This window comes from Alligator mississippiensis, chromosome 2 (genome assembly GCF_030867095.1).
Source record: "Alligator mississippiensis isolate rAllMis1 chromosome 2, rAllMis1, whole genome shotgun sequence".
Taxonomy (NCBI): Eukaryota; Metazoa; Chordata; order Crocodylia; family Alligatoridae; genus Alligator; species Alligator mississippiensis.
The window spans coordinates 192,616,770-192,629,417 of NC_081825.1; the positions used below are offsets into that span (position 1 = coordinate 192,616,770).

At 47.1% G+C, this 12,648-nt stretch overlaps 1 protein-coding gene across 4 annotated transcripts in view; it reads left to right on the forward strand.

Moving 5' to 3' along the window:
• The window catches only part of ABCC8 (ATP binding cassette subfamily C member 8), a 154,203-nt gene that overhangs the window by 87,638 nt on the left and 53,917 nt on the right, over window positions 1-12,648 (forward strand). For all 4 annotated transcript variants that reach the window (XM_006277172.4, XM_019477068.2, XM_019477069.2 and 1 more), the window contains one exon: window positions 10,268-10,303. In XM_006277172.4, coding sequence (XP_006277234.2) covers window positions 10,268-10,303 — 36 coding nt within the window. The remainder of the gene's footprint in view (window positions 1-10,267; window positions 10,304-12,648) is intronic.

The following is a 12,648-nucleotide window of genomic DNA, read 5'->3' on the forward strand; positions in this document are numbered from 1 at the left end:
TAGTTTCCGGCTCGCAAAAGCTACTGGCCTCTCTATTCCTTGATCTTTCTGGAATAATATCGCCCCCAGTGCTACTGCCGAGGCATCGGTCTGGAGGCAGAAGGTTTTCCTAAAATCCAGGGTGCATAGGATGGGATGTTGGCCCAAGGCTTCTTTTAAGTGGTCAAAGGCTTGTATAGCCCCTGGATTCCAGGCTATCGGGTTTCGTCGTCCTTTTGTCAACTCGGTTAGAGGGGCTGCCTTCTCTGAAAAGTCCGGGATGAATCGTCGATAATAGTTGGCGAATCCCAGAAATGATCTAAGTTGTTTTAACGTTCTAGGAAGGGGTTGTCGTTTTATGGCCGCCACTTTTTCTGTTATGGGTTTTATAGTTCCTTGGCCCACCATGAACCCCAGGTATTCTCTCTCGCTTCCCCAACGCACACTTTCGCGGGTTCGCTGTCAGACCCGTCCGTCGTAGGCTGTCCAGTACTTGTCTTAGGTGTTTGCAGTGTGCCTCCCAGTTGGGGGAGAAGATAATAATATCGTTGATGTAAGCCGCGGCATATTCTTGGTGCGGAGCCAATAGTTGTTCCATGAGTCGTTGAAAGGATGCCGCTGCTCCATGTAATCCGAATGGCATTCTCCTAAATTGAAATAGCTCCCATGGGGTCCCAAACGCTGTCTTCTCCTTGTCCTCTTCCGCCATTGAGATCTGCCAGTAACCCTTCATGAGGTCCAAGGTGGATATGAACCGTGCCTGACCAATTTTCTCAAGCATATCATCCACCTGGGGCATCAGGAATGCATCAGATCTTGCTACCTCATTTAGCTTTCGGTAATCCACACACAGTCTGATAGATCCATCTGGTTTGGGTACCACTACTATTGGGCTTCTCCAGGGACTCTGGGACTCTTCAATTATCCCTCCTTCCTTCATTTGATTAATCTTCTGGTGGACCACCGGCCATAAGTGGCGTGGTAACCTCTGCCAATGATCCCTAATTATTCTTCCGGGAGGGGTGACAATGTGGTGACAGACTCATAGATTCATAGATGTTCATAGATGTTAGGGTCGGAAGGGACCTCAATAGATCATCAAGTCCGACCCCCTGCATAAGCAGGAAAGAGTGCTGGGTCTAGATGACCCCAGCTAGATACTCGTCTAACCTCCTCTTGAAGACCCCCAGGGTAGGGGAGAGCACCACCTCCCTTGGGAGCCCGTTCCAGACCTTGGCCACTCGAACTGTGAAGAAGTTCTTCCTAATGTCCAGTCTAAATCTGCTCTCTGCTAGCTTGTGGCCATTGTTTCTTGTAACCCCCGGGGGCGCCTTGGTGAATAAATCCTCACCAATTCCCTTCTGTGCCCCCGTGATGAACTTATAGGCAGCCACAAGGTCGCCTCTCAACCTTCTCTTGCGGAGGCTGAAAAGGTCCAGTTTCTCTAGTCTCTCCTCGTAGGGCTTGGTCTGCAGGCCCTTGACCATACGAGTTGCCCTTCGCTGTACCCTCTCCAGGTTATCCGCATCCTTCTTGAAGTGTGGCGCCCAGAATTGCACGCAGTACTCCAACTGCGGTCTGACCAACGCCCTATAGAGGGGAAGTATCACCTCCCTGGACCTATTTGTCATGCATCTGCTGATGCACGATAAAGTGCCATTGGCTTTTCTGATGGCTTCGTCACACTGCCGGCTCATGTTCAACTTGGAGTCCACTAGGACTCCAAGATCCCTTTCCACCTCTGTGCCACCCAGCAGGTCATTCCCTAGGCTGTAGGTGTGCTGGACATTTTTCCTCCCTAGGTGCAGCACTTTGCATTTCTCCTTGTTGAACTGCATCCTGTTGTTTTCTGCCCACTTGTCCAGCCTATCCAGGTCTGCCTGCAGCTGTTCCCTGCCCTCCGGCATGTCCACTTCTCCCCATAGCTTTGTGTCATCTGCAAACTTGGACAGAGTACATTTCACTCCCACGTCCAAGTCGCTGATGAAGACATTAAAGAGTATCGGTCCAAGGACCGAACCCTGCGGGACCCCACTGCCCACACCCTTCCAGGTCGAGACCGACCCATCTACCACGACTCTTTGGGTGCGACCCTCTAGCCAATTCGCCACCCATCGGACTGTGCAGTCATCCACATCACAGCCTCTTAATTTGTTCACCAGTATGGGGTGGGATACCGTATCAAAGGCCTTTCTGAAGTCCAGGTATACGACATCCACCCCTCCTCCTGTGTCCAGGCGTTTCGTAACCTGGTCATAGAAAGAGACTAGGTTGGTCAGGCACGATCTGCCCGCCACAAACCCATGCTGGTTTTCCCTCAGCATAATTTGTCCTGCCGGGCTCTCACAAATGTGAGCCTTGATAATTTTTTCAAATACTTTACCAAGGATGGAGGTGAGACTGACCGGCCTATAGTTGCCCGGGTCCTCCTTCCTCCCCTTTTTGAAAATGGGGACCACGTTAGCCCTTTTCCAGTCCTCCGGGACTTGGCCTGTGCGCCACGAGCATTCGAATATTCCCGCCAGTGGCTCTGCAATGATGTCGGCCAGTGCCTTCAGCACCCTCGGATGGAGCCCATCCGGGCCTGCCGACTTAAAGGCATCCAGTTCTTCCAAGTGACTCTGCACCACCTCAGGATCTACGCATGGAAGTCTGGCGCCTTGCTGCTGCCTCTCTACAACCCCAGTGAGAGACTTGTCGTGCCCCTCGCTTAGGAACACTGAGGCAAAGAACTCATTGAGGAGTTCAGCCTTGTCCCCCCTATCTGTCACCAATTGCTTCTGCCCATTTAGCAGGGGTCCTATTCCTCCCTGGGCCTTCCTTTTACTCCCTATATATCTAAAAAACAATTTCTTGTTGTCCTTTACTTGGGTTGCCATCCTCAGCTCCATGGTAGCTTTGGCCCGCCTAACTGCCTCCCTACAAGCACGAGCAGAGGAGGTATATTCATCTTTAGTGATCTCACCCTGTTTCCACTTTTTATGTGCTCCCCTTTTGGCCCTTAGGCTGCCCTGGATTTCTCTGGTCAGCCATGGAAGCCTCCTGGCCCCTTTCCCTCTTTTGCCTCGCTCGGGGATCGTCTTGCTTTGTGCCCAAAGGATCATTTCCTTTAGGCACAGCCACCCTTCTTGGGCACCCATCCCATCAAAACTCCTACTCTGTAGTGCTTCCTTGACTAATCGCCTGAGTGCAATGAGATCAGCTTTCCTAAAGTCTAGCACTTTTACCCTACTAGTTACCTTACCCACTCGCCGTCTTATGTTGAATTCTATTATAAGGTGGTCACTGTCTCCCAGATAGCTACCGATCTGGAGGTCCCCTATCATGTCATCTCCCGTTGCCAATACCAGATCCAGTATGGCATTCCCCCTAGTGGGACCATACACCTCCTGTGTCAGGTGGAGGTCCTGTACACATGTTAGAAACCTGCGTGAGCGATGGGACCTTGCTGTCTGCGTCTCCCAGCAGATGTCCGGGTAGTTTAGGTCCCCCATGACTACCGCCTCTTTAGCTTTTATGGTCTCCGAGAGTTGCCTCAGGAGCCCCGCATCTATTTCTTCCCCTTGGTGTGGGGGTCTGTAACAGACCCCTACCACCAAATCCCTTTCTCCTTGCCCCCCATGTAGCCTAACCCACAATCCTTCTACTTCCTCAGCCTCGGATTCTGTCTTGATGAGGGTTGATGTATATTGCTCACTGACATAAAGTGCAACCCCCCCCGCTTTCTTCCCCGACCTGTCCTTTCTATACAATCTATAGCCCTCAATATGTACCGCCCAGTCATGGGATGAATCCCACCAGGTCTCTGTTAGCCCCACTAAATCATAGGTGTTTAGTGCAAGCAGGAGCGCTAGTTCATCCTGCTTGTTCCCCATGCTCCTAGCATTAGTATATAGGCACTTGAGCCCTGCGACTGGTGCCTTTGCTGCCCCCCCGCTCCCAGTCCCATGGGGCCCATTGTTTCTTACCTTCTTGTTCCTTACCTGTTCTGTTGTGCTGGCCTCCCCATGGCTTTCAGGTTCCCAATGTTCTCCTTCTTCAGGCTGGGCTGTCCTTGTGGGTGCCACATGGTTTGGTGGTCCACAGCTTCCCCTGCCCTCGTACTCCCCTCCCCCCGACGAGCCTAGTTTAAAGCCCGCCAGAGGAGATCCGCCAACCTAGAAGAAAACACACGCTTACCTTTGGGGGACAGGTGAAGCCCATCCCAGCTGAGCATGTCCCTCGTCGTGATGTGCGGGTCATGGTCCAGGAAGCCGAAGCCTGTCTCGAGACACCACTGCCGAAGCCGCCAGTTGGTCTCTCTGATGCAGTTCTCCTGCCGTCTTCCTCGTCCGGTCACTGGTAGGATGGAAGAGAAAACCACCTGGGCACCGAACTGCTTCAGCACACCGCCCAGAGCACAGTAGTCCTCCATCAAGTGATCGGGGGTTCTCCTGGCCGCATCATTAGTACCCACATGGACTAGGACCATGGGGTAATAATCGGTGGGCTTGATCCTGGCCTGGATTACCTCCGTCACATCCCGAATCTTTGCTCCAGGGAGGCAGCATACCTCTCGTGCCGAGGGGTCCTGGCGACAGATGGGCCCTTCCGTACCTCTCAGGATGGAGTCTCCTATGACGAGCACTCGTCGCCTCCTCCTCTGGGTCATCGTGGATCTCTTGATCTGTTTGGAGTGTGAAGAACGTGGTGTTTCTTCTTGCCCAAGGGTGTCCTCCTCCCCTTCCATCTCCTGCAGGGTCGCCAGGGCCTCGTACCTGTTCACCAGTCGGACTGGAGAAGCTGGTACCGGTTCACTGCGTGCCGCTCCGGTCCTGGCTGTGACCGTCTGCCACTCTGCTGTGGAGGGTATTCCCCGGGGTGCTTCTTCCTTGGGTGCCTGGGCCTGCAGGGAAAGGAAATAACTGTCAATTTCATCCTCCGCCTCCCTGATCCCCCTCAGCCTGCTAACCTCCTCCCGGAGCTCCCTCACCTGCGCCTCCAGAGCCCTAAGACGGGCACCTGCTGGACAGGTGTGGGGGCCCCCAATCTCTGCTCCCCCCGGTCCTGCTGGGGATACCCCACAGGCCAGGAGGTAGGGGGACACCGGCTCCCCCATGGGCTCGGTCTGGGTGGAGGCCTCAGACCTGCCCCTGGTAGCCTTGTCCCCCTGGGCAGAGGCCCTAGCAGCACTCCTCGTAGACACCATTCTACAAGACTCCTTTCGCTTCCCCCAGCATCTCCTTAAACACATCTTGAAACTGCGTGATTAGGGCTTTCACCTCGGCCTACCGGCATAGATCTAATTGGTCGTCCACTTGGGGTGCCTCCAGTGTTCCCGTTAGGCGCCGTACTGTAGTAGCCTCTTCTTCTTCCTCTTCCTCCTGTCTCACCAACCATCCTTCCCCTTGTTGCCATTTCCTCAGGAGGTTAATATGGTATATTTGCTTACGCCGTGTAGGGTTGGTACGTAGTACCTCATAGTTCACCGACCCCATTCGCCTGGTTACTTGAAAGGGTCCTTGCCATCGAGCTGTCAGTTTATGGGTACTATTGGGAAGTAGTACTACCACCCAATCCCCTATCTGTAACTCTCTCTCCACGGCCCTCACATCATACTGTTGCCGTTGTCTTTCTTGACTTTGGCTGAGATGTCTCTGGGCAATCTCTAATGCCTTCTGCAATCTTTCCCGGAACTCTCCTATCACCCAGTTTTGGGGGTCCTCCCTCTGTGTTTGAGTCCATCCCTCACATATTAGGTCAAGCAAGCCCCATGGGCTATGTCCGTAAACTAGTTCAAACGGGGCAAATCCCATTGAGGCCTGAGGAGCATCCCTTATTGCAAATAGCAAAGGGGGTAAAAGTGCGTCTCACTCATGGGCGTCCCCCTGAATGCATGCCTTAACCATCCCCTTGAGTGTATGGTTAAACCGCTCGACTAACCCATCCATTTGTGGGTGGTATACCGAGGTGCGTAATTGATCTATTTTTAGGACCTTGCACACCCCTTTCAGGATTTTCGACATAAAGTTTTTCCCTTGATCGGTTAGTATCTCACGGGGTATTCCCACCCAGGCTATCCATCGAAGTAGGGCTGTTACTATGGCTGGAGCCGTCACAGACCTTAGAGGGACCGCCTCTGGGAATCTTGTGGCATAATCTATGATTACTAAAATAAATTGGTATCCCATCTTACTGCACAGGAAAGGCCCAGCAATATCCAAGGCTATTCAATCAAATGGCTGGGCAATCAAGGGCATAGGGATCAGTGGCACTTGGGCTGGTCTTACCCCCCTGTCCTCTGGCATTCAGGACACTCCGCACAAAACTTCTTGGTCATTTTAAAAATCCTGGGCCAAAAGACCCGACGTTTGAGACGGGCCTCCGTCTTATCGCGTCCCAGATGCCCCCACATGGGTAAGGTGTGGGCAACCCGTAGTAAGCCCTCCCAGTATCTTCGGGGTATCAGGACCTGTGCTCTCTCACCTCCCTCTTCTAGATCCTCCACTCTATAGAGCAGACCCCTCCTTACCTCGTATCGTGGGTTCCGGGGGGGGTTCGGTGCGGGTCCTGCTCCTCTCGTGGCTTCTTCCTCCTGGGTTTTCCATAGATTCTGAAACAAGGGTTCTTGTCGTTGTTCTTGAGGGAAATTCCCCCCTTCTATCAGCTGTTTGATATCTAACTCTTCCTTCTCATCCCCAAAGTAAAGTCCCCGGTGTTTCCTTTCCCGGGTCCCGGGGCTGTCTATCATCTGCTGGCGGACCACCTCTCCCCATATCCCGGATGTTCTAATCTCCGACAGCTGCTACCCCATCTTAGTAACAGAGTCGCGGCTGCGATGCTGTTACACTTTGCATCAGTCTTTCATCAGTCCCACGGGACACCCCTGCCCACTACTGGACAGAGAGGCCTGGGTGAGGCAGATTCCCTGCCCTCCATCAATGCTGACCTCATGAAGGAATACCTTGAGAGGCTGGACACCTTCAAGTCAGCTGGCCCTGACAATCTACACCCCAGGGTACTCAAGGACCTGGCTAGCATCATAGCCCAGTCCCTAGCACGAATCTTCGAGAACTCTTGGCACTCTGGTGAAGTGTCTGAAGATTGAAAGAAGGCCTATGTGGTGCCTATCTTCAAGAAAGGGAGGAAAGTGGATCCAGCAAACTACAGGCCCATCAAACTGACCTCTATCCCAGGGAAGGTCTTAGAAAAGATTATCAAAGAGGCCATTCTTAATAGACTGGCTGACGGCAACATCCTGAGGGATAGCCAGCATGGGTTTGTTGTGGGTAGGTCTTGCTTGACCATTCTTATTTCCTTTTATGACCAGGTGACCTATTATCTGGAGAAGGGAGAGGAGATTGACGTCACATAACTTGACTTCAAAAAAGCCTTCGATCTGGTATCCCATGATCACCTCTTGGCAAAACCGGCCAACTGTGGCCTCAGGTCCACCACGATCCACTGGCTGGGGAATTGGCTCCGTGGTTGGACCCAGAGGGTGGTGCTTGATGGAAGTCAATAGTCATGGTGCCCTGTGACCAGTGGCGTCCCACAAGGCTCTGTCCTTGGACCTATGTTGTTCAACATCTTCATTAAAAATGTGGACATTGGAGTCAGAAGCGGACTGGCCAAGTTCGCCAATGATACCAAACTCTGGGGTAAAGCATCCACACCTGAGGACAGGAGGGTGATCCAGGCTGACCTGGACAGGCTCAGGAAATGGGTGGACAAGAACCTGATGGTGTTTAACACTGAAAAATGCAAGGTTCTCCACCTTGGGAGGAAAAACCTGCAGCATCCTTATAGGCTCGGCAGTGCTATGCTGGTTAGCACTACGAATGAAAGGAACTTGCGGGTCATGATTGACTACAAGATGAATATGCGCCTTCAGTGTGATGCTGAGGCTAGTAAAGCGAGCAAAATGCTGGCTTGCATACATAGATGCTTCTCAAGGAAATCTCAGGACATCATTCTCCCATTGTACTCAGCCCTGGTGAGGCCGCAGCTGGAGTACTGCGTCCAGTTTAGGGCTCCTCAATTCAAAAAGGATGTGGAGAAGCTTGAGAGAATCCAGAGAAGAGCCACGCACATGATCAGAGGTCAGGAAAACAGACCTTATGACGAGAGGCTGAGAGCTATGGGAGTCTTTAGCCTAGAAAAGCGCAGGCTCAGGGGTGATTTGATGGCCGCCTATAAGTTTATCAGGGGTGTTCACCAGGATCTGCTGGAATGATTTCTCACCAGAGCGCCCCAAGGGATGACGAGGTCGAACGGTTATAAACTCCTGCAAGACCGTTTCAGGCTGGACATAAGGAAGAACTGTCCGAGCCCCCAAGGTCTGACATAGGCTGCCGCCAAAGGTGGTTAAAGCACCTACTTTGAACGCCTTCAAGAGAAATTTGGAAGCTTATCTTGCTGGGATCCTATGACCCCAGCTGACTTCCTGCCCTTTGGGCAGGGAGCTGAACTCAGTGATCTTCCGAGGTCCCTTCCAGCCCTAATGTCTATGAAATCTATGAAGAGGCTGCAGGTGGAAGATGGTGGTGTGCAGAGTCAGCAGGGTGGTTGGGGAACAGGCGGCACCTGTGGCTATGGCTCCTACTCTAGGCGAGGGCTGGAGCCTGAGCCACAGCAGCCACCTGCCTCCCGCACTGCCCTCAGACTTGATGTTAAGTTTATTCTAACTTATTCTAAGTTCTCAATTCATGTTAAATGGAGGAGGGACCTTGTCTCAGAATTGAGTAAATAGTATACTCTGCTGTTGTTCCTTTGGACCTTCCTGCTGCTTTTCCATCACTTTACTTACTTTCAAAGTAATCCCCTAAACATCAGATGGAGTACCTTTTGGATTGGGTTTATTTCCTGCCTAGCAAGGAATATGGGGCATCCTTTTAACAATACCTTTTAACAACACATTCCTCTTTGCTCTCTGAGTTCCTATCTTTAGATGTCATTAGTATAAAATAGTTCTTAACATTCTGTCTGCTTTACCTTATTTTCAGATTTTATTCTTCTTAACCTCTTCTCATTTTCTACCGCAACACTATTTAAATAAGGGCTGTTAGTTGATGGCTGAAGAAGAAACAAAAATGGCATGGCTTGCCAATGGTTTTTATCAGTTTGCATTATGCTGGATTAATATGCTGTTTTGGACAGTGGTATGAAAAATGCACCACCACCTTGAAAATGAGTCATTAAACACTGTAGGAGCTCAGGCCTGATTTGTAAATAGGATTGCTGTGTTATTTTTTGAAACATAAAACTGATTTCAGTATACACCATTTGCTGCGTTGGCAGTAATATCTGCTAAACTCCATATAATCAAGACATTTATTTATCAGTTTAACACATAATAACTTGCATGTTTCATTCTTAAAAGATAAGGATTTAAGAATGTTGGCATAAATTGTGTAATATGTCTGTTTGATGAGATTGATGGGGCGTGTTTATATATCTGTATTAAATACAAGCATGTATTTAAAGAGGTTTTTTAGCATACAACTTATTTGTTATCACTCTGAACTAACATATTTTGTTAAAGATCCTAATCTTCCTGTGTGACTGCTTTTTGAGTTTTTAAGCAGTACATGAAATTCCTATACAGTACATATGCGCTACAGACCAAATTGTACTCTAATTCAAACTCATGCTGCTTCACTAAACTCTGTATGACCGCATGGGACAATTTCCACAAAATTCCATGTGGTATAAGGTACATTCCTGTAAATTCCTGGATTGCCCGATTTATTAAAAAAAAATAAGACACAGCTATTTTTCCATGCAATCAAATATTTTTGACATTTTTCTAAAATGTCATGTTTGTTTCTGTAAATAATTTTAATTAACTTTAAATAACTTATTTTGTCACAATAGGTATAATGGGATATTTGTCCACTAATACATTTCCTAGTACTTCAGGATTGGGTTGCAAGTGCATGACTGTCATTGTTACAAGCTTCCTGTTTTCTGTTTGAGAAATGCTTAAATAATTCAGATTTTGCATGCATGCTTTGTTTTTGTTTTAGGAAATTTTTGACTTACCATAGTGCAAAGCAACCTTAATAATTTCTAAGACTGTCTTTGTGCTAGATGCTGTACAAACAGAACAAAGAGGTAGTTCTTGGCCCAAAGAGTTTAAAATTTAAGTACGAGATGAAATAACAGGTGGCTATATGTAGTCCATCAGCAAGTGCAAGGAAACACTGATATTCGTTTGATAAGCAGGGATCCTAGTTATTTGCTTATTTGAGCCTTACATTTTTATTATCTTTCTAAACAAATAATAACTGATGCTTTGATTTCACAGCCCAGAAAAGGAAACAGCTGTTGATGTTGAATTCAGGTACAGTATCCTAAAACCTAATTGGAAAGTACATCAGCATCTCATATTAATTGCTTGGGCATGGTTGTGCTGTATGGGATCCTATTGACAACAGTAGCTTTGTGCTGACCACAGACATAATAGAGCTAGTTCCATATAAGAAGAAGTGTCTGTCTATTCAGATAGTAATCAATGGGCTCCCAAAAGGGCATAATTTTAGACTTGTTCTTGTTCCTCCTTGAGAATCAGATTTAATTATTTTACTTTGTATGCAGCGGTTGCATGATTTAGAACACATAAGAACAAATAGAAAAGGAATTAAGGGTGTAGCCAGATGTATAATTAGACAGTGACATTCATGAAGATTTCTTCATATTCATGCATAAGGATAATAATATATGAATATTTTGCTATCTGGGGAGCTGAGCCAGATTGAAAAAAGTGAGTGCACATTTAATTGCTTCTGAAAATGAAAGTGTGAGCAGATAGAGAGAGATAAGGATCAGCAGAATACATGTTTCTGACACAGATCCATGGGCAGATCTAAGATTTTGAAAATGGGGTGTAGATAACATGGAACACCATCACATATAACAAAACACATATTTTTCTCCAGTTAAACAGAAAGTAGATGCTTTCCTAATAGGCTAAGGGACTAGAGCTCTATTATTCAGTTTAAGATAAAAGCAAAAAGAAATATAACTATTGGAATGTGCCCTGATTTGCTAGATTATACATAAAGTAAAAAAAAACCCCAAAATAAGCAAAAATAGTTAAAACAGTCGAAAGAGATTGTGTCATTAATCCTGTAGTCATTATAGTTAAATGTATTTAATGTCTCTTATTCAGATTCATAAAGCAAAATCTAGCCTTCTTGAGTGACTTGACAGTGCCTCCAATACTTTGCTGTCAGTCATTTCTACACCTGAGTTAATATTACCACACCTGAGTTAGATTTTTTAGCAAGAACTAAAAACAGGGTCATTAACACCTGTGGGGTAGTAGGCATGTACTTATAACCTGCATAAAGTAGGTTTGTCTGTGCAGTGTTTTCCATGCAGTCTTGCCCTGTGGAATTAGGTACATTCAAACTAGACATTCAAAAATAAAATCCCTTGGAGTTCCATTTAGAATATTTTGTTCTGCCATATTTTAATTCTGTGTTTTCAAATTATTTTTCTCTTGATTGCACTGAGAGTTTTGCCTGAGTGATTGTGTCCATTATAAGAGACACTGGACTGAGCATGAATTTCTTATGCTGCTAGTGCTTACAAAAGTTTTTGCCCATGTAATAAATAAGAGGTCTGGTTCCACATGTCAACCTGATCTTAACTTCAGTTAGATCAGTCTTCCCAGGATTCAAAGAGGATAAGCATCACACCCATGCAGGTCACTATTCCAATATCTAGCTGCCACACGTATGAGCTGAAAACAGAATGTATATGGGTGTTCTATAGTGTGTTTGTTTCGTGCTTTGACCTCTTCATAGGAGTGAATTACATCTACAGTTGTTGATCCAGTAGCACTGTTTGAAAGGCAATATACGTTTGTATAAAGCTTGTATGACTTTATCCCCTGAAACTTTTTAAAATCACATCAGCAATTGATTTTTCAGCAAAAACTAATTAAGTGAAATCTTTTGCCCTCTTTCATGACTGAGCACAGAAAAATGTAACGTTTTTAGCATTAACAGGTGAATGAGAGACACGGTGAATGTTAAGCACTGAATACATATTTGTCTTAGTGTTCAAAGCATTTTTTCAAATTGTTTATACATGTGTTTCACACTAATTTAACTAATGGCTTCCTTTTGAAACTGGACTGAATGCCCCTTGATTAGATTTGGGACTGTCACTATAACTCTTTTGAGATTCCATGTCATCTTTCAGCTAGGAAGAGTCATCAAACATCATTAACATTCCAGTGAGGTCTTAGTTTTTATACTAGAAAGGCCATCGGGGTAGCATAACACTGTGTCCTCCAAGCTCATCCAAGAAAATTGTGTCTCATAATTAATTCTAAGCCTGCCTAGTGAAGACTTGACAGAAGAGCAAGGCTGGTGACCTTAGTCCCTGATAAAGCAAAGGTGTCTTGTGTACCTTACAATTTGCACATGGTTTGAATTACATAAAACGTCCAGATTGGAGAGGAGTGATGTAATGGCTGCTCCCATAGATATAGACTGGGAAAGGTACATGAACATTATATAAAGGAAGAAAATATCTGTTTAATTGAAATCAAACAGGTAGGGCCAAATCTTCCTGGCCTCACCCCAGTGAGCAGTCTCAATGAAATCATAAGCTTCTTGCATGAGTGAGGCCATTAGGACTCAGCACCTTATATTTATTCAGGGGCCATATCTGCTG